Source organism: Dromaius novaehollandiae, chromosome 7 (assembly GCF_036370855.1).
Source record: "Dromaius novaehollandiae isolate bDroNov1 chromosome 7, bDroNov1.hap1, whole genome shotgun sequence".
Lineage (NCBI taxonomy): Eukaryota > Metazoa > Chordata > Aves > Casuariiformes > Dromaiidae > Dromaius > Dromaius novaehollandiae.
The window spans coordinates 37,067,355-37,089,645 of record NC_088104.1 but is presented as its reverse complement, the minus strand read 5'-3'; the positions used below and the strand labels follow the sequence as shown (position 1 = coordinate 37,089,645).

Here is a 22,291-nt window from a genome sequence, read left to right as displayed (position 1 = left end):
TGTTGTAGGAGTGAATGAAAACTTGCACAGAACTTGAAAGTTATTTAACAGTAGGTCTTAGAGTTGTCTAATTTGTAGGAAGATAACAGTTTGACTATTGTTTTCCATAATCTACATAAATGCTTAGTAATGCAACCTTAAGTGTGATATTTTTTTCTCTTATATATGTAAAGAAAACAAAACAGACGACTGCCATCATATCACTGTCCTCATTTCTAGTCTGTCTGTATTGCAGGTTTCTTCCTTAATAATTATATCAATCACTTTTCAATTGTGCCTTAAGGGAGATCTTGCAGAACAGGTATTCAGCTGTCCATTTTTTAAAACTCACTATTGTTAAAAACAGAATTTTTTGTGAAAATTAATATAGTAAATTTTTGTGCGGTTGACCCTCGTGTTTGAAATTCAAGCACTTAGAATAATCCCTAAGTTATAAAGCTGAAGGTTTTAAGCTTCATTTCCCTGATCTTAAATACATACCATGTAATTTATATGATTACTGACATTCTGGTGGACCTATGGAAGCTCCAGTCCCTTCACCTGATTCACCGGTTCATTGGACATTTATACACAAAGCTAGAGTTCTTCACAGAGGACAGGTGCCAGCATCTTCATGAAAATGAGTTGTAGAATTAGATGATTTTTAGTAGGCTAAAAAAGAAAAATTGAATGTACTTTTCTGTGCAAGAACACATCACAAATTCAGAAGTTTTGGAAATATGCTTCCATTTTCTTCTGATGTTTCATCAACACCTCTGCTACTGAAGTGCTATTGACATTTTCTGTGTGAGACTTCCTTAGTTCTGTATAAAAGTGATTTTTTTATATATATATTTTTTTCTTTTTTTTGAGGAAGGAGGGAAGGAAATATATTCAAAGCAGTCTTTCTGGTGGCAAGTGTGACTTAGTGTATGTCTATTCCTAGTAAGTATGCTCTGTGGGTTTTTTTTTTTACATCCAAAATGCATATGACTCATCACACTATTATTGTATCACATGAGTTTGATTTCTTATTTTATGACTTTTTAAGTTTTTGAAATAAGTTTTCTGCCAGCCTAGAAGTCCAAATCTCTCTATTTTGTGTCCTGTATTTGGAAATCTGGTTACTTCTGTGGATGTATGAGCTATTGCTGTTTCTGCCTATATAAATCTGCTTGATACTTCATTATTCGCACTAGTTTAGTGAAAGTATTAGAATTTATGTTAGAAGTGGAATTTAATTTGGTATTTCAGTTAGTGAATTATCAGTGTTTATTAGTGTTTCCAGTGTGAATTGAAACTTTCTGTATACAGCAGACAACATAAACAAAGCTGTAATTTGTCATCAAGACTGGCCAGGTTTTATTTCTACTTCCTTTATCTAAGGCTTCAGGCTACTCCCTCTGGAACTTTTCTTGGAGATGCACTGTCCTGAAAGGACATTCTTTAAATTTTTTTTTCTGTTTTTTGTTACAGTGGATATCAGAGAGCAGCTATAAAATAACAAAAATTGTGTAACAAAGAATTATGTCTGAAATGTATTTCACTTCAATAAATATCATATGCCTGCATTAATGTAACTTAAAATTTTTAATAGTCCATCTAGTAAGGCAGTAGATCAATGAAAATTACAATTCATTGAATGTTTAAATACATATGTGTGTGTGTGTGTGTATATAAGAAATAAGGATTCTTGGCAACTTCCCTTTTGTTACGAGAAAAGTAATACAAAAGGATCTTTCTGAAGATTTGTCTAAGATAAAGAGAACTTCAGTTGCAGCATTGACTTGCTCAGGTATGGAGTATCTCTGAAGCAGAGACCAACATGGTAGTTATTTACTGTGATTTTTAAAAAATACTGTAAAATCTCCAATCTGTTACTATGGGCTTGTTGCACAAAAGCCACATACAATTCTTTTCACTTATTTTGTAGTGGGTTGAAATTATGTGGCTTCCTTCCAGCTGAATTATACAATAAGCTGGAGGAGGAGCTGGCTTTAAGGGTTTCCACACAGATCTATCTATATTTTTTATTTTAATTATTATTAAGAATATGATGGCAAATGGAAAAGGTGGTAGGTGTGAAGGATGAACTTACAAAATTCAAAATCAAAAGGACAAAGTAAGTAGAGCAGCCACTTTTGTCTCCTTGGATTCTGTGGTCTTGTCAGATCTTCAGAGACACTCTGCTATCAGATTGCATGAAGAAGGGTTTTGAACTCTTGATCGGATTTCTGCATTTCTGCCCAGGCCTTAACAGAACCATAGATTTTAATGTATACTTTGTTTCAGGAATGCAGTCACGAATTCAACTCATTTACTGCTCATACAAATCCATATGTGTTATCAGTGTTGCTTGAGCATAGAATTCTGTCATGTATTAGACTGAAAATGGATCAGATACGTTGCTTTGATGTTTCTTGAGTGATATAATGCGAATTATAAAAATTGATATTTATTTTCTGTAGAATAAATAAGTAATCATTGAATGGTCACTGTTGTATCCCAAGTGCTACATTTTGTTAGTTGCTAATAGTGTTTCTTGTTGGGAAAGTCCATTCTATACCTAGGCGTTTCTGTCTTTCAACTAGGTTTTGTTTAGTCTGTGCTTACAATAGATCTATTGTAAGATGAGTAGGTAGGACAGCTCTGGCTGTTTAGCTTTTGTCTGCCAACTCAGTGCATGTAAGCTGAATACTTTTAAGCATTTTTATGTTGTGGAAATGCTCACTTATTTAACACATGGGATATAAAGTTTTGCTTCTTGTTTCTTGCAAAGTTGATAGTATTTGCAATTACATAGCCAGTTTATTTTGTATGTTTTACAGTTTATGAAATTATATTGTTCCTTTTGAAAGAGGAGTGATTTGGTGGTGATGGAGTGCTGCCACTGACAGATGGACTCACAGGAAAGAAGGTGAGAATGAGCAGCTAGGTGAAGCCGTAGAGGCTTCCTGAAATGTGCCAATTAATAATCACCCTGTGAAAGTAAGTGATGTCGGCATACGCTTATTATATAAACTGAGCTAAAGGGGAGGAGAAGAGGAATAACCTAGCTTTTGCTTTAATTATGTCTAGAACACTTGTTATAACAGAAACCTTTTTTCCAATTTATTGCTGAGAGTTATCAATGGATAGCTGTTGGCTAGAAACTTGAAAGTAACATTATCTGGTGAATAGTAGATCATATCTGTTATCTGCATGTGTGAATTCTGATTCTAGATTGATAGCCCTGCAAATAGACTATTATTTTATCCTTGTTTCTTCCACTCAGATACTTGACAAGAGGGGTCAGGTGTTTTGGAATGGAAAGGTACTGTCTTCTAATGAATCCAGGTGTATGAATGTCCAAATATATCTTACGTTGTTCTCTGAAGAGTTATTAAACAGATAAATGCCCAAACATTAGGCCACGGGTTAAATTTAATGCACAGTAGGTTGAGGAAAGCTCTCTATTTTATTGTGCTGTGTTCTTTGGTGTGCTTTGCTCTTCTGAGTGAAATCCACTGTTTGATCTTTGGCTAACTGTGATGTTGGATTTCCCAGTTTGTTTCTCATCTGTGTATTACGCAGTTGGTTACTTTTTTAATTTACTTCTAAGCACAAATACATAGTATTAAAATGCAGGGTCCGCTTTGCATTTTAAATACAAAGCATGTTAGTTGGACTAAATTGCTTACCCAAATTTTAGAAGACTTCTTGACTAACATTTTTGTTGGTTTTCTTATGTGGAAAAAGACACAATCACAGAATAGTTGGGACTGGAAGGGACCTCTGAAGATCATCCAGTCCAACCCCTTTGCTCAAGCAGGGTCAGCTAGAGCAGGTTGCCCAGGACTGTGTCCTATTGGGTTTTGAATATCTCCAAGGCTGGAGACTCCACAGCCTCTGTGGGCAACCTGTTCCAGTGTTCAACCACCCTCACAGTGCAGAAGTTTTTGTGTTCAAGTGGATACTGGAGGTGGGAACAGAAAATGAGACATGACTCCATCTCTACTAGTTAGTCTCACCTGATGTTGGATCTTTGAGAGGCACGTTGTACTAAGGTGTAGCTCATCCTATGCAATGCAATTTGCAAAACTTAATTTAAAAGAAATCAGAGTCAGCATGAATAGGTTCTTACTGTTTCGAGTGTGCTACCTGCATGTTAGAAGGTGCCAGCAATGCAGCTTATCAGACGAGCCTTTTCTAGGATTCCTTCAGTGTTGGAAAACATGCATTGCTTTATGCTTTTGCTTCTAGACATCCATTGCCATTCCATGAAAGCTCTTCACTGCCTTACGTGTTTCAGTTCACAAGCTCATGAGAAGCTGACAAGAACTGATTTATATAGGGAGTAAATGGCTTAGACTGTTGCCAAATAAGGAATGAAACTTTGTTTTTACTGTAGGGTGGACAATCTATTATATATGACTTTGTAAATGAATTTATGGGTCTTAATTGAACTTGAAATGCTGTCAGTCTATATTAAAGTTCAAAATTATATTTTTGTTTCAACTGCATGATTAAATCAATAGTTAAAACTGTATGCTTGTTGTCAAAGTTCTGAGGAACTTTTCTGCTGAATGGAAGAAGTTACTGACTGAGCATTCAAAGCAGAGTTTGCTGAAGTGTTAAAGCAGCTTTGGATAGCTGCAGTCATTCCTGCAAGCCTGGGTACTTCCTTTGTGCTTCAAGGTTTTTTGTTTTGTTTGTTTGTTTGGTTTTTGGTTCATTCATTTGAATGACTGGCTCATTTGAATCTGAGAAACTCACTAAGAATAGAAAAAGCAAAAAAATCCTCATTTTTCTTTCTAAAGGTAGAAATAAAAGTAGGTAAAGGATGAGATCTTGTGAGCGTGATGTTTCGAAGACACTAAGAATGGAAGCAATCAGTTCACTGTACAGTCTGCAGACAGTTTTTCATTTGCTGTATTATTTTTAAAAGCACATGTTTGAGAGCTTCTTGTATAATTCCAGCACACTTGGCATTGTGTGTAATTGATAAAAACACACTTATTATCCTGTTTTTCTGCATTTTAATTTCCAAAAATACAATAATGCAAAACATAAATAAAATCAATAAATCGGAAGTGTTCCTTCTATTTTCTGACACGGTAAGAATTAACATTATAAATCTCACTATTTCTGTAGGAATTGAGTTGCCTACCCGTGAGTGGAAATGACATAACTATCTCCTTAAATATACTTGTAATGGCAGAAGTGTGTATTCATTTGATCTCCTCACAGTGAGCAAAAAATACAATATTTAACATAAAGGCTCTGTTAGTTGTGAATAAGCATATTTTAAAGGTTACTAACATCAGATTCAGCTGCTTTTCAGATAGTAAAGTACAAATGAAAAACAAACCTAATGATTTTTTTTATTGAAGATTTTTGTTTTTCCTTTAAATAACATTTAAATTAAGATCATCAAATTCTAAATGGAGTACATGGACTTCCTGAAATTAAAGCTGATATCTGAGCTACTAAGTCTTTCATGCATATGTGAAAAGCAAACTGCATGTTACTGAGCCATACAAAACTGCAAGCTGATTCTGTGCTTCCTCCATTCTTTTTGTAGTTCAGAAGAGGCAGAAGGAGCCAAAGAGAGAGGCCTGGTCTATGTTTGGAAGGCTGGTTCCTGCCCTGTAACTCCAGAAAGACTTCCAGGCCTCAATGGAAAGACTGTTTTGCAGGCAGCCCTTGGAATAAATCATGGCTTACTTCTAACAGAAGGTAATAAATGTATTCATTTTAAAGATTTGATGCAATAACAAGCTTTAACTGTCAGTTTCGCTTCTTTTAGAGTTTTTGTCTGATTCTATCCTTAAGTCTCATATACAACTTCTGAACTGTTAAATTTATAATGTTGCCAGTATTTCCTTCTTAGTTTTAAGTCACTTAAAACTGTGTCAGAATAGGAATTATATGCAGGGCTGCTTATGTGCTCTTTTTTCTCTTAACAATGCCTCTGGGTTTCTGTTTTAAAGATGGTAACAATCTGAACCCTGTTAGCTCAAAATGAAAGTTACTGTCACTTCTTTTGTTCCAAAAAGACAGTATAGCAACAAGTTCTCACGATGTCTAAGAGCTTTGGTTTCTGTGGATTTCTGGAAAAACATGTAGCTAGCAGATATAGCAGCAGATGCATTAGAGTGAGTCTTGGTTTGTAATCAGTTTGGAGCCATGAATCAAAAAAGGAATTTCTAAAAGATGGTTCCTTTTAGTGTTTGTATAGCTTGGTCCTTACTTGTGATGATCAACAGGCATACAGTTGTAACAAATAAACTGGAAGTTGCTGCTTTGATTTTTCTCTGATGTTTTCTAAGGAAAGAGAATTTACACTTTTGAATGAAACCAGGTTTCAGGTTTTAAAAAGAGAAAAAGTTACAGATTATTGAAGTACCTGCTTTAGCCATCTCTAATCTATCAGAGCTTATGTAGTTATGGAGCTCAAGTATTTTTTTGAGAACATGTTTCTTTCATAATTAAAAAGACTTTTTGCCCATATGTTCTTGCCCAATGAAGGATGATGTCTACAGATATGACTTATCATTCTTTTATCACTGTCAAAACAACTGTTGTCAAAATTCATCCTCAAAATAGATTTCTGCTTTCTTGCTTTTATTTATAATTAGTGAACTAACTTGCGTTGGCATTGCTGCAATCATTTCAGATAAAAGTAAGGATATTTGGAGGAGGGGCCTTGTGATTTTACAAAAAAAAGAAGAAATTAAAGCAGTAGCAGGGTACATTTACCCCCTTTCCACATGCTAGGGCAATGTTTTCCTGTTTTACTTTAGGATGGCAAACGGTCAGTACAATTGGGGGTGCTAGATGTCTGTGTGGAAGGATGAGCTCTGTACTGCAGTGTGCTCTTCCAGCATGGTTGTATGCATGGAGTACAGAGCAGGGAAAACTTAAAAGGCTGCAGTTTAAATTTACATCCTGTATTAAGAAATAGAATGTGTTATGTACTCTAATTCTCATGTACCTTCTGTTAACAGTGTTGCTTCCTCTGAATAGTTTGCACCAGCAAGATGAATTGTATTTATTTATCTATGTATTTGCTGTGGATCAGCATTCATTGGTCCTTTTTAAAATGGATTTACTCAGTCTATTCTGTTAACTTTGGTGTAGTAAAATTTTTAGTAGATAAGTATTACTTAGCTCAGCAATGTTCACGTATGTACAGGGTAATGTTAATACCAGGTATAGAACTTACAGCAGCAATAGCGAAGAGCAATCAGCAGCCTTCAGACATCAATACTATAGTTTTGCAGAGCCTGGAATAAGCTAAAAATTGATGTTCGTTCATCTGAATCTCTTTTCAAATTGTTGTGTCGGCTTAACTTCATTAAAACCGTGCTGTCTTTTTTAGGTGGAGAGGTCTACAGTTTTGGAAAGCTTCCCTGGAGAGCAGGACCAGAGGAGTCGTGTGCTAATAGTCCTATCTTAGAAAAAACTTTGCTTGGGCAGCATGTTATTACAGTGGCAGCTGGCAGCTTCCATAATGGAGCCGTGACAGAAGGTGGTGTGGTCTACATGTGGGGAAACAATTCTGCTGGCCAATGTGCAGTTGCTAATCAACTGTATGTGCCAGAACCACAACCCATCAGTATTTCTGATTCTGAAACCAGTCCTCTGCTATCAGTCAGGATTTTGCAGCTAGCATGTGGAGAGGAGCACACCCTGGCACTATCACTAAGCAGGGAAATATGGGCCTGGGGGAGTGGCTGCCAGCTGGGTCTCATAACAACAACTTTCCCAGTGATAAAGCCACAGAAGGTAGAGCACCTGGCAGGACGTGTTGTGCTCCAGGTTGCTTGTGGAGCTTACCACAGCCTGGCTCTGGTACAGTGTCTCCCTGTGCAGGAAATGAAGCCTATCCCAGAGAGGTGCAATCATTGCAGCCAGCTCCTCATTACCATGACAGACAAGGAAGATCACGTAATCATATCAGATAGTCATTGTTGCCCACTGGGTGTAGCACTGGCTGATACCCAAACAGAAAATCTTCTCTCCTGTCCTTCACTGGAGACCCTAGAAAGAAAAAGTGTAACAGGTAGCCAAAGTGAAGACTGTCAGAAATCCATTGTGGAAGAACATACACTTGTTGCTTTAGAACCTGATGGAGCAAGCATGCTTTCCAACAACGATGGGCAGGAGGACAGTGGAATCTCTAGTCCTGGGAAAATTCTGTTCCCCGACAAAAAAGAAGTGAAAGAGTACAGTTTATCAGATAACTTATTAAATGAGAGCCTGGAGAAAAGTGTCAGTACAGGACCTGAGCAGGTTGGTACCTAGTGACCGGTTCTTAATGTGTTACAACTCCTCTTATGCTGTATAGATGATGTTTTGTGTTATACTGATCACAAATGAAATATTCCTTTAGTGTTTAATGTAAGTGGGGTGTTTCTGTAGTTTCAAAAAGTTTTTTCTCTGTGATGGCTCTCAGCTTGTATGTGGAAGAGTTTTTATCTGCTGTTCTTGTTCAGTTGTAAGCTGCCTTTAAGGTGAGCAGCCTTGACAGTGCTCCAGCTTTGCCTCTGTGGTCCATAGTATCAGAACCAAGAAAGCCTGTTTCCTGTTCCCTTCTCCAGCCCTTCATTGATGCATGTATTTCCTGTCTGTGTGGGACAGTAAGCTGGTACTTGTCTAGTTTACCTTTAAGGTGAACCTTTTTTCTATACATGGAATGAATCCCTTATAAGTCTAATTTCTCAATCAATTAAAAATTCTAGATAGTAAGTAAAGATTGAAGAGATAATGCTAAAATGTTGCCTAAAGGCTTCTGATGTTAACCATGTGTGTTCCATAAATCTAGAACAGAGATGGGAAATAGGTAATATTTGTTTTTCTTTGGACAATGCAGAAAAAAATGGTTCAAGTGTACTGTTTTAATGCTATTGCAGAATAGTAATTTCTTGATAGGCATCAGAAAACATTTGACACACAGCTTCAAGAAACATGCTCTCTGCCTAAATACTACCATTTCAATGACTTAAAAAATCATATTTTAAAGGGGTGGGGGGAGAGAAAATACAAGCCAAAAACTATTAGTCAGAAAACTAATCTAAACTCTTAGAGTACAGTCTGGCAATTCCTACTCAAGTACTATCCTACTGGATGATTTATAGTCAAGGTCATTTTTGTAAGAACAATTTTGCTACTCTGGTACCGTATGCAAAATTCATAGCAGAATTGTGAAAAATTCTGTAGTCATTCTTGTGTGTAGGTCAATTTCTTTTTTTAAAAAAATTACTATAGGAGTTTTTTTCAGGACACTTCTGGGGAATAAATATCACAATTTAATAGTACTTAATAAATGGTTGGTTTTTATCATCACCTCTGCTTGCCAAAAGAAAAAAAATTAAGTAGTATTAAAAATAAAATATCTCATAACTTTATTATGGTGTTAGTGTTTCAGCTAGTTTCCATTCCCTCTTATGAGGGAAACTTCTTTCAGAGAAAGAAGCATGGTCTGAATACAGTTATCCTTCCTGCAGCTTTTTGCTGAGATGAGTGCATTCCAGGAGTTGTGAGCTCCTCAGGCTCATGTGAGCACTCTTGCTCTTGGGAATCCACTGAAACGAGTAGTTTTGTGCTCCTTTCTCAACTCCCTGTTCCTAGATACTGTTTCCCTCGCATGGTTCCAGTAATAATAAACAAGCCTGGAATCAATTAACGGAATCTTAACACAGTTGAACATACCTGCACAATCTGAAGAGCAGAGGGGAGGCTACTTTTATGTTTCAGCATTAATGAAATCCTTGCCTTCTCTTTCCATTCCTATACAAATGGACTTTGCTTTTCTGTATTCTTAGGCATACCTTTAGCTTTTATAAATAAGAATGAAATACAAGTAAATAGGACCAATCCTTTGGCCTAAGTCTCTCACGGGGGGGGGGGGGGGGGGGGGGGGGGGAAGAGATCGAAGATAATTTTCTTTCTTGCAGGATAAAGTAAGACGTATTAAGGGACCTGTATTAAATGGGAAACCAGGACTTTGCTGGCTTTGTTTTGATATTTGCTAAATAGGTCAAGTGTTACCTTGTGCTTTGTTTATTACTTGGTGGGTAAATAGGTTGCTATAATAGCAAATAATGTGCTGGTACTAATGACTGCTTTTAATCAGTTTACTCCTAGTGGCAAACAGCTAACTGCTGATTATTAACTATGCTTTATGTGGATACAACAGTAGCATAAGTGGACATACAGCACAAGGTTCTTAAGGTAGACCTTGCAAAATGAATCAATGAATGAATCATTGTGTTTCCCTGTTAATATATTAAAGAGGGAACCTATCTTTCTGTAAATACAGTGTGCTCACTGATGCACTTTAATCAGTGGCAGAGAAGCTGCTAATAAGCCTAAAATTAAATCCCTTTTTATATTTGTTTTGCAAAGACACAATTTTTTTGGTGTTTAAAAAACAAAACCAATCCACAACCTCTTGTGGATGAGCTACAAGGAACAGACAAAGCCTAGGCCATGTAGAAGTGGTGCTTGGTCTTACCTTACAAAACATGATTCTGAGGAATAGATTTACATGTAGGTATAAAAAGCTTCATCACAGCATCTCATTCAGTGTAGCACATAGTTTGAACAGTGAATGTGTGTATTATCATATCAGATACTGTGTAACAGTGGGGTGACATACTTTGATTTTTCTTTGATTTTAGCCTTCTCAAGAGCAACAACTTGGTGCTTTTGTGTCGGGCCCTCCAAGTACCAGCACATCTGCCTTGAACAGCTTGGTGGCCTCTTGTGCATCAGCAGTTGGTGTGAGAGTAGCTGCTACATATGAAGCTGGAGCATTGTCTCTGAAGAAAGTAATGAACTTCTATGGCACATCTTCAAGTGAAATGGGATCTCAATCTGGCAGCAGTTCCCCAGGGCCTGAAGGTCTGAAAGACAGTCGAGAAGAGCAGGTCAGACTGGAATCCATGCAAGGAAAGAAGAGTTCCAGTTTAGTAGACATTAGAGAGGAAGAATCTGAAGGAGTGAGCCGAAGACTTTCCCTGCCTGGCTTGTTGTCACAAGGTAAGAGTGTGTTGGGAGAGCCAAGGGACTGGAAAAGCTATAATACTGTAAAGGGTTGTAACTGAAGACACAACACACTTGGACGTAAATTTAATCCTCTGCTAAAGGTGTTTGTGAATTATAAACTATATTTAAGGACCTGAAGGTGGGGGAGGGGGCAAAGGCTAGCAAATACTGCATCCTAATAAAATCAAAAGCACGCTGGGCTTAGAAATGTTCTTCATGAGTAAAGTGGGCTCACTGTGGTAGATTGGACATATTTTACAAAATGACCTGAGCCGGCTAACTGCCTTTCATATATGTTGCATAGCAGGTAAGGTCTGTGCGGCCCTTGATCCCTACTGCATTGGCCTGGTTTTGAGACAGGGGCCTAGAAATATTCCAGTTCCAATTGCCAAACTTCAAAGCTAATGAGCTTCTTCCCTTGGAAGTTTTAACATTGTTAATCACTCCTGAATGCAGAGTTATATGGTTTAGTTCTATACTGGTTCTGGATCTGAGAGGAGTTTTGAGGAGTTATGGAATACTTATGTTCACTACAAGGATATGCTTTCTTTCAAAATATACTTACTTTTACATATAGTTTGTTTTTGTTCATTTGCTTTAGTGTAATCACATAGTTTTCATGTGCCCATCATTCTCTAATAGCATCTACAACTTGCTTAGGACATACCTACTATTAGCACACGTTGCTCCTGTGTATGAGTAATCTAGCTTCTTACACTTTAGCATTTGCTCTGAATCTTAATTAAGACCTGCTAGAGACTCCTTGATCAGTTATTTTGAATGATACTCTCACCGTGTAAGACACAGTCTGTGTAACGGTGTATTTGTCTGAAATGATGCGCTGGGTTTTTTGGTTTCTGTTTTATTTTTAAGCCTTAAACATTGATTTTTAGTTTCTCTTGGCTTGCTTTCAGTTTCTCCTAGACTCTTACGGAAGGTAGGGCGGGCAAAAATGAGGACTGTAGCTCTGACTCCAACCTACAGTGGTGAGGCTGATGCTCTTTTACCATCTCTAAGAACGGAGGTATGGAGCTGGGGAAAGGGGAAGGAAGGACAACTGGGACATGGTGATGTTCTGCCAAGGTGAGATTTCTCTGAGAAAAGCTTCTTTATTCAGCAGGTCAGTAGGAAGTCTTGAGTACTAAACTTTGTCAGAATCGGCCAGCTCCCTTACTTTGAGTTCTTATTCTTTAAGTGGTCTGACCTCAGATCCTTCTAGTAGCATAGTTTATGCTATATTCTCATGAAACCTAGGTCAGTCAGAACTTCTCCCTTGTAATCGCTGGGAGTTTTGATGAAATTTTGACAGTATTGTCCTCATTGGGGTGAGGTTCATCATTAGTTTTTGCCCTTCGGGATTTTTTTGACTAAGCTGGTTTATTGCCGAAAGATTGCGTGTACTTTTCTGTTTTCTCTAATGTGCTTTTGGGAAAAAATAAAACTCAGATTTTATTTTTGTGTTAGGAATTCCTCTGATAGTTTTTTGGTTTTCTTCCTTTATGGGTTCTGGGGGTTGACAGGCTTCAGCCACTGTGTGTGAAAAGCCTAGATGGCAAGGAAGTGATTCAGCTGTCTGCTGGTGGCCATCATTCCTTAGCACTCACTGCCAAATCCCAGGTACAAGTGATCATATAACTTACTGCTTATCTATGACGTGGTTGTCATGTTTGCCATTTTCTAGGTTTGTTTTTGTTTCTCTTGCTTCTAAACATTTGTTCCCATTTGTGGGAGGAGAGTTGGAAGCACTGTGCTTAGTGGAGGTTTAATTAAATTTTTGCCTAACTTTGTGCGTGTGTCATCAATATTATGTTTAAAGATTGATGACTTGATGTGGCACATTCCATTTCTGGATGTGAGAAGACATAATCTGAGAATATAGGAAGACAGTGGAGATTAGGGAAGTGCTTCTTGGTACATACACTTGATACCCTTGACTTGTGTCTGTTTGCACTGTTGATGTGTTGCACTACTACAGTTCAGTATGTGTCCGTGTGTATATATTGTTACATTCTGATGTTTGGCTGTGTTCTGCACAGGTGTATTCATGGGGCAGCAATACCTCTGGCCAGCTTGGTCACTTAAATTCCCCAACAACAGTCCCTCGTCTTGCAAAGGTACTCTGTTTTCTATGTTTTTCTTCTTTCAAGTTAGGGCCTCTTCCAATAAGAGTGAGTGTAAAGTGATTTCTAAAAACTGATCTTGGTTATGGATTCATGTGCTGTAAAGTAGTAGATTTGTTAATTCCTTTGATTTATTGTGTGACACTAATCTTTACACGAACCTGTGAAAATCTACACAACAATTCATTTCCATAAACTTCCACTGTTTGGGGGGGTGGGATTCTTTGCTTTTTACCTTTTTTTTTTTTTTTTTTTTTTTTTTTTTTTTTTCCAAATTGACAGCTATATTTTATAACCAGATTTCACTTCTGCCTTATTATTGGTTTTTCTGATATTAATGTTGCAGTGCTGAGACTTTTAATACCAAGGAACACTGTTTATTTTCTAAACAACTGCTCCTAGCATGTTTAGCTTTACTAGATCATGGCTGTATTTGTTGTTTATTTGTGTATTTCTAGAGCTGTTAGTAAAATATCTTGCACAAAAATCAGTGCTGTCTTGGTAGTGGGCTTTTTGTCTGTTTTGGCCTTTTTCAGCATTTGGCCTATTGAGTAAATAGCCAAATGACGATTTGGGGTTAGACCAGACCCTTGACTGTGTTTTCAGATGCTTGCCTGTCTTTGTGGAAAACTAGCTATAGAGTTTTACTGTTTGGGCCTTATGCAAATTAATGTACATCTGTCTCCCAAATTCATAGAATTCCCAGTTAAATAGAGAGGGGAGATCAATGTCCTAACTTTCATCAAGCTTACCTGAAGTCCACTTAAAAATGAAAACCGTTCATATTTTAAAGGCAGATGATCAGCTGTTGTAAAGCAAAATGGAAAGAAATGTCACTTTCAGCACAACACAGGAAAAATATTTGTTAATGAGACATTGGTGTTGAAAAATGAGTTATTGCAATACTTTTGCATGTTGTCAGGTCTGTTTCTTGCTTGTGTGGCCAGAAGCATTGGGAACTCTGCTCTCCTTCCAGCCTCAGGTGGTGATTTTTCATGTCTTTTTTTTTTTTTCCTCATGAATTTCAGGTATTTGGTGATGGTGTTTGGAGTACAGCAGCAGGACCAGATTATTCCCTGTTCTTGACAGATGAGGAAGATTTCCAACCTGGATTATATTACAGTGGCCAGGAGACAACAAAAGAAAATAACTTATATGAAAATAACTGTACAAAGAGTCCAGTTCTGTTACTATCTTGTAGTAAGGTAAGTGGTGTTTCCTTTAAGTTAGTGCAGTCCTACTGATAACTTTTGAAATGACACAGTGCAGGTTCTTCAGCTAGCTTTAAGGTTGTCTAGTCAAGGAATTTGTTCCTTGTAGTCAAACCAGGAGCACAGCTACGTGGGGCAAGCAGGAGGCCTCTTAGTGTTGTTCTGTTCCCTGCCTGTTTCTTGTCTTTCCTTGTGTTTGAGGGGAAGGGAGTTTCTTCCAATGTCTCTAATCAATTTCCTCTAATACGTGCATGTTGTGGGAGTGCACCCTCATATCATGCTATGTTTCCACCATCTTCATGAGTTTATTCTTTGGTGTCATTGCTCTTCATTTTTTCCTGCTTCTTGAGTGAATGAGGGCATTGCCTCTGTGCCCCAGCTTTATATTGTGTTCCATTTCCTACACATCTATTTGAATGGGTGGAAGGTCCCCCTGAGTTCTGGACCATCTCCTTCCCCCACCCTGGCCTTTCTTCTGGGTGTAAAGGAGGAACGGAGCAAAGGCACCAAAAAGTGCATCTGCATATTTATGGGAGAGAGGAGGTGCCCCTATTCAATTTTCATTACCAGGCTGAATCTCACTGTAGCTGCCTTAAAGTTGGTATGAAGTGGGGTACTGTGTGCTCTGACTCCACGTCCTGCTGCAAGCTCTTTGGTTTCAGACGAACCTGAGTTTAAGGTAGCAGGCAGGAGACAGGCAGGGTAGAAAGTACCTCTTTGTCTCTCAGCTGTTGTGGATCTCATTGCTGCTTCTCGAGATCTAGCAGAATAGCAACTGGAGAGTGGTTCTGAGGAGCGTACATACACACTTGTATTTTTTTCTGTGAGATTGTTGCTAGCCACTCCCTTTCCTTCTCTTACTGGGTGGCACTTCAGTCATGGGATGGTCTAGCAGACTATTTAGTTGGCTTTTGCATGTCATAATTGCCCTCTGGGTTGCTTATTGAACACCTCTGGCTCAGTGTTTCTGGGGAATCCTCTATTCAACAACAAAGAAAATAAAAGTAGAGCTCAAACACTGAGTTAACTTTACAGCATTGCATGTGAAGTAGAATTAATGAGGAGTCAGAGTGTATCAGTGGCACTTGTGCAAACTTTAGAGAAAAATTTTGCTTCCTACAACTGTGAGCTATAATACAAGTAGTACTAATCCAGTTTTTTGGAACAGTAGTATTGCTCTTTTTAACTGACGTTAAGTTCAGAGAGTAATTGTAAATATTAAACCCTTGTAATCTTTCCTTCCTCGTTGTAAGGAGAAATAGCTGATGTGATGATATTAGTTTCAATATTGTTGATATATGCATAAAGAGAGATATTGCAGTTCTAATGATTGAACTTGTGATCATCAACTCTTACACAAGTAACAGCTGTGTGAGCTGTCTTAAAAGATGGTCCATTTGTTGCTTCTTAGGCTGTGTCAATGCTAGGAAAATGAACAGCATTAACTGCAAATGTTTCTTCTACTTACCGTTCTTTTATTAAGCCAGTATTGAATGGATTGCTTGTCATTGTGGATATCTGACACTTACTGTTACTTAGCCCTAATAAAGATACAGATCTTTTATTCTGTATCATTCTAATTTTAAATTGGAAGGTAAAAAGAAAAATATTAAAGCTGCTTTTTTATTTTTCTTTTTTTCTTTTGCTCTTTCAGATAGGGTACATAAGCAATGTGATAGCTGGTGGGGAAAACTGTTTGGTCTTGGTAGACAAAAACATAATGGGATATATTGCCAGTTTGCATGAGTTGGCCTCTACTGAAAGAAGATTTTATTTTAAACTGAGTGAGATCAAATCTCAGGTTCTTAGACCTCTTCTAGGTTTAGGTAAGAACTTCTTTTAACGTGTTCTTTGTTAGCATTTCCCTTAAGCTCTACAATAACTTCTTTATGCAAAATTTAAAAGTAATTTTATATTTTAAAGATAAAGCTAAGATCATATTCCTATTTCCTGTTTGAGGCTATTAGTGAAATACAGCTGCATTTTGACATCTGCATTAGGTTATTAGTATTCACACTTTCCTAACTGTTCCATAACTTAATGGTTTGAGGCATATTTAGTCTAAAATCATTGATTTCCTGATTCTGAATAATGTTGCCAGGAAGTGAAATTGTTGATAAAACATCGAAATAGTAGTGTGAGGTAATTCTCCTTATTAATGGGTGCTCTTCTCTTGTAAAGTAAGCTAAATTGCTTTTTGTTCTGTTGCAGATAACTTGGGCAATGCAAATACAATCCAATTGTTGCAGGAAATGGCAAGCAGGTTCAGCAAGTTATGCTATCTCATTGGTCAACATGGAGCTGCTTTAAGTAGCTTTCTTCATGGAGTAAAAGAAGCGAGGAGCTTGGCCATCCTGAAGCATTCCAGTCTCTTCCTGGATAGTTACACCGAGCAAGTATCTAGTTCTCTCTCATCCTGAGTCTCTGCAAGCTTAGTCTACTGACCAGAACTTTGAGTTAGGGGAAAGTAATCATAAGGAAAACAGCATAAGAAACTACCATGCAAATTATATTCTTGCAATTTAAAATTTATGGAGGATATTACATAGACAGTAATCCACTTTGTACTGAGCTGTGTATTTCAAGATCTTTGTTAGCAGAGCATTCTGGACAGTTTTGGCTTTCCTAATGTAAAACTCTACATAGAAACTTTTTTGCCTGTTGCTTATGCATCTTGTGAAGTGACACAATTGTTACTTAATAATTAGGATATTGTAATACAATGTAATAGAGTAGCTATTACTAGGCTACTAAGTAAAGCTACCTTTGGGATTTATTGTGGTTACAAAATGCCTTACCAAAACTTGTTAACTAAAAATTGCATCCCAGAAGAACAGTTTTTCTGTCCTGGTATTTGCCAAATAACTGGCATTACACCTTTCACCTGGATGCTTGAGTGACTCTCATGCCCAGAATTAAGTCTGAATTATTATGATTACTATATTTATGCACCTAAGCATAAATGGTTTGGGAGGTGAAATCTATGTGATTAGGCTATCTGATGTCTTTGTTCTCAATAACATTTGTAGCTACTGGATAATTTCAACCTAACCTCGCAGAGGTCTCAACATACTTAATTCCCACAGGCTTTTGTGAAAATATTGGCTTGATAGAGGGGGAGACCCTAAAAATGTCTTGTGAATGTAGTCTCAGTTACTAGACATCTGAAAATCCATATGGGAACAAAATTTCAAAGTCACAAATTTCACTTGCTATGCAGTAGTCTTTTGAATATGCAGTAAGTTGTAAATTTTTTTTTAACCCAACAAGTTTATCAAATTTTTATCAAATGAGTTATTCATAATCATAGGCAGGTATTCTCTCCCCTGCTTGCTATCTCTCTGATTTCAGTTCTTTTGTAACTTGGATTTCTGGAGTTGACTGTCATTATTGCTCAGATTAGAAGGGTTTTCTTAATTTCTTCTTTTTTGTTCCTGTCGAAGATTGAAACATCTGTTTTTCTGTTGTCTTTGTTATTGCCCATCTTCTGCTGTCCTCCTTTGTTTTCTTAATGCTTTACACATTTCCATGTATGGCATCAAAACCTATATGTGCTCCTTGGTGTAGTATCTGAGCATCTTCCAAGGGTCCATCAAGCAACTCAAGTACTGAGACCTCTCTTCTTGGAGAAATGTGTCATGAATTATTTCTTTAAGGTTTTCATTTTGGTAGGCGAGAAGTAAGAGGTTGAATGTTGAATAGTAGGAAAAAGAAATTCCTGTCCTGAAGATAAATAGAAGCTAGCAGCATTAGTGTGTAGGAACGGATGAGCTGCTCTGTACGTGCCCATATTTGGGGGAAAACCCAAAACTTAAAGAGGGAAACTCCAAAGTTTCTGTTGCAAAGTAATCTCTCTGCATTGTACTAGTGGCAGCAGAAAGATGGAAGAGTAATGCATGTCCTGCCTTCCATATGGAAAGTGAATATTAAGTGTTCACCAGCATCGAGTAGCTCAGTGTTTAGTATTTTCTCAAGTAATTCAACTTCTATAGCACAATGTTCGGATCTCCTTGCTAAACTGTTGAAATGTCAACTGTTGTAATTTCCCAGAGATATTTTTAGTTTGAAACTGAAGCTGTCTTTTCTGGTTTTAGGTATTGCACTTCAGTAACAAACTTCCTGGTAATGGGAGGATTTATGCTCCTTGCAAAGCCAGCAATGTAAGAAAACGTTTACCATTATTTGCTAGTTGATCAAAAACTCCAAATAATTGTACTTTAAAGAACTGTATGTGTATATGTGTGCATGGATGCAGTAACAAGCATGTGGTAACTCAGTCTCAGCATACCTGAGTACGCTAACTTCTTTTCCATCAGAGGAAGAAAGTCACTTGCTCTCAGATGTGATAACAATTTAAGTTTAAATACTGCTGAATGAGTTCAGTTGCTTTATCTTGAAGGTGGGGAAAGGAGGGAAAAAAAGCATAAACAGTAATTTCCGTGAAATCTGAATAAGTACATCAAATAATGATTCTTGAAAGCTTACTCTTGAGGTTAAATTTTCATCATCTATTTAGTGTTTGCTGATACTTTGTCCTTTCAAATATTGCTGTAAAAAATACAGACAGCAAACTCTCTAAGAATTAGATGATACTAATTCTATTCAGTTTGAATTCTCTAAATTTATAGAAGCGCTCTAAAATGACGCAGAAATACAGCACAACATTTTTGCACAAGTATCCTCTATGCCTCTATGCTCTGTCTTGAGGCCTGAGACAATATCTTTGAAGTTTATAGGTCTCAAAGAGTAAAGCCTTTTCTCAATTAAACAATATTTTTGCCTAGAAAATGAAGTAATGGTACTGTGCACCTTTCACCCTAGTGCTGTGAAGTCTGAAGTGCTGTTGTTGCAATGAAGAGTTTAACCGATGTCTGTGTAATCGCATTCCCTCTTAAATTCATTAATCTCAGAGTTATTCTATTAAAGTTGTTTATGGAGTGCTTTGAACATAGCATGAGCAATGGTATTGGAAATTCTTTGAAATGCCAAGGTACCTAATGCAAGAAATCCTTGGCACCTGAGCACCAGTGCCAGTGGCTTAAACTTAAAATCCTACTGCAGAGAGATGCTGACAGTCTCGTTTTTAGGGTGAATTACAGCAAGTCTGAGTTCAAGTTACAGCATTGCAACTAAGTATAAGTTTGTTTATAATTAGTGTTGAAAAGTTCTGGATGCAGAAACTACTCATACTGAATTCTTTGCATCAGGTGTCACAGTTGTGCATGATGGCTTCTCCTACTGCAACCAGGGCCTCATTAGGCAAAGAACACTTTTTCAAGTTCTGAAACTTCAGGGAGGAGATGTTTTAGAAGTTTTGTTCTGTTACTTGCATTAGGAAGATGAGAATATCTTTGCAGATAATGATTCTATGTTCAGAATGTTCCCTGCCCTTCCCCCCCAGGATGCTGTCTGAGGCAGTGGTTAGTGATGTCAGCTTGTCTCTTATGGATATTCTGCAATATGAATTCATTACAAGTAATCCCAACTTTTTTAAAGTGCTAGTTTTCAGTAAAAGCCTTCACTTTCATCTGAAAGAGTAGACAAGACCTATACTCATGATGAATCTGTTACTATGTGACACTTTCTATAGAGAGACCCCTATGTGAGGACCTCAAAGCGCTTTAAAAATGCAAACCATCCAGACTGTTAAATTTACAAGTAAGAAATATGGTCTTCTGTATGAAAAGGACTTTCTTCCTAATGCTTGCTGAACAAGAGTTCGTAAATCTCACTAGCAGACCTAGACAAGGTATATGAGTTTGATATATGTGAAATGGCATCTTACTAATCATGTAGAACTCCTAGGGATCCTGCTGAGCAATTTTCCAAGCTGTTTTTTTGTCCCTGGGGCTTGCTTTCTCAGCCTCACTTAATTCTTGTAGCTTGCAGTTCTAATGCTTCTCAGCTGGATGTGTATCAATGCAAATGTGTGTCATATATGCCAGCACATGTGTGCACACAGACATGATGAAGGAGAGGGAAAAAATAGGTTTGTTTTCCTTTTAGTGAAGAATTCCTGGTTTTGTGTGCTAATACACTGTCTTCAGAATCATTTCCCTCTTCTTCTCTGAACTAGATTAGTTCTCCCTCTTGGAAATCAGACTGAGGATTGAACAGATTTCCTGCCTTTCTTTGAGGTAGGATGTAATTTTTCTAGTTAGGGGGAAAACTGCTTAGTTTCCTTGAACGACAGGGGTGGGAAAGAGATGATTTGGATACACTTAGGGAAGCGTCCTGAAGCGAAGTTAAGATTCTTTCAGGCCATCTCATGTGAGACCTGTCAACAGTGTTAAAAATTCACTCTAACTTCCTCTAACAATAACAGGAGAGTCATTCCATCTGTCTTAGTTCTTTGACTGTGTTAAAGGGGAAAAAGGCAATTAGTTACTCTCCAAGTGGGGAAAACTAGTCAACTTTCTTCAACCAATTTAATGACTGAGCTTATGAGCAGAAGTTAACAAACAAGTCCTGTGTTGCAGTTGGCAGAGAGCTGCATGATTGTATTATGGTGCTTCCTTAAAAATTGGGAATAGATTAATGAGCAGCCTGCATTTGCCTTAATTCTTACTGGTTTATGATAATCCAGAAAGGGCATTCTGTGCTTGTATTGCTGCTTGTGCATGTAAAAGATCATTTATGTTGAACTGTCTTTTTCTTCTTTCCTCCTTCTGTTCCCCAATGCTCCCATCATTTAGAGACTTCTTAAGTAAAAACCAGGAGCTGTTACAGAAACTGTCTGAGGTGAATGAGGAAAACACCCAACTAGTGGAAGTTCTAAATGCTCTGTTTTTCATGCCATTTGGACGACTTCATAATTATGCTAGGACTTTGCTAAAGCTTGCTACATGTTTTGAAGTGGTAAGCTGTCTTTTGTTATCTATAACTGAATAAATATCCATGTGAAACTTACAGCTGAGAAATAACTGTGTGAAGCAAGTACCAGATAATTAGAAGTAGCTTAGTCTGCAGGAAAGCTACCTCAAACTTACATTTGCTTCAGGGAAAGATTGTACACATTTACTTGCACATTCTTACACACATTTGCACATATCACATGACAGGCAGAAATTTGTTAGCCTGCCATAACTTGCTTGTGTGTCTGAGCTCTTAATTGCAAATATTATTTTGTTTGCTTGTTCTTCATCAGTTCCATCTGGCATCATTAGCATAGTGATCCTTGGCTTTAGTATTGCACTGAAAATAGTGAATAAATATTAGTTAGACTTTTGTCAGTTAAGTGTATATAATTACATTCTTTTGAAAGAAAAGATGACTAAGAACAATAGCTACTTGATGGTTCATCCCAATATATTGTTTAAAGAATTACTCTTGAAAGTATTAGTGTTTCTTCAGCTACAGCTTGTTAAGCTGCCAGTGAGGAAGAATTATTAACATACAATGTTTACATGATTGCCTTTAGTGTTCAGGGAATCTTTCTCATAACACCCAACACACCGATAGGATATGTGACCAATAAAATAACTTGGCATCCTATGTTACTCTGTTAACCAGTCGAGCTGTCATACATTCAGTGCTGATTTAATAAAATGGACTGTTACATTGAAGCTTGGTTAGTGTTGTTGGTATATGTCCTCAGAAACTCCCTCAGGACTGTCTTTACTTTGTGCCTTACAGGCATCTCCAGAATACCAAAAATTACAGGATTCTAGTTCTTGTTATGAGAGCCTCGCTGTCCACCTTAGCAGAAAAAGGAAAGAAGCAGAATACACACTGGGCTTCTGGAAGACCTTTCCTGGGAAAATGACGGTATGATGATATTTGTCAGTCTATTAGCAGCTGGAATCTCTTGCTGTTAGCATTATACCATGTGTCTATGCTGCTGCTGCTGTCCCAATTGCACTCTTCATTCTTCTGAACATTCTTGCTGTAGTACTCCAACTTTAGAAAGGTTTGATCCTTACTATGAAAGATAGCACTGACCTTCAG

General features: G+C 37.5%; 1 protein-coding gene across 5 annotated transcripts in view; it reads left to right on the top strand.

The window, feature by feature from the left end:
* Positions 1-22,291, top strand: part of ALS2 (alsin Rho guanine nucleotide exchange factor ALS2) — a 44,869-nt gene that overhangs the window by 2,713 nt on the left and 19,865 nt on the right. For 2 of the 5 annotated variants that reach the window (XM_026109528.2, XM_026109603.2), the window contains exons 2-15: positions 857-924; positions 2,808-2,896; positions 5,543-5,697; positions 7,343-8,256; positions 10,647-11,007; positions 11,928-12,096; positions 12,534-12,630; positions 13,050-13,127; positions 14,162-14,338; positions 15,999-16,170; positions 16,556-16,736; positions 18,439-18,504; positions 21,040-21,202; positions 21,980-22,111. In XM_026109528.2, coding sequence (XP_025965313.2) covers positions 2,877-2,896; positions 5,543-5,697; positions 7,343-8,256; positions 10,647-11,007; positions 11,928-12,096; positions 12,534-12,630; positions 13,050-13,127; positions 14,162-14,338; positions 15,999-16,170; positions 16,556-16,736; positions 18,439-18,504; positions 21,040-21,202; positions 21,980-22,111 — 2,685 coding nt within the window. In that variant the 5' untranslated portion in view covers positions 857-924; positions 2,808-2,876. Of the gene's footprint in view, positions 1-852; positions 925-2,807; positions 2,897-5,542; positions 5,698-7,342; positions 8,257-10,646; positions 11,008-11,927; positions 12,097-12,533; positions 12,631-13,049; positions 13,128-14,161; positions 14,339-15,998; positions 16,171-16,555; positions 16,737-18,438; positions 18,505-21,039; positions 21,203-21,979; positions 22,112-22,291 lie in introns of all 5 variants that reach the window. The other 3 variants (XM_026109762.2, XM_026109832.2, XM_064515205.1) reach the window with 2 other exon arrangements.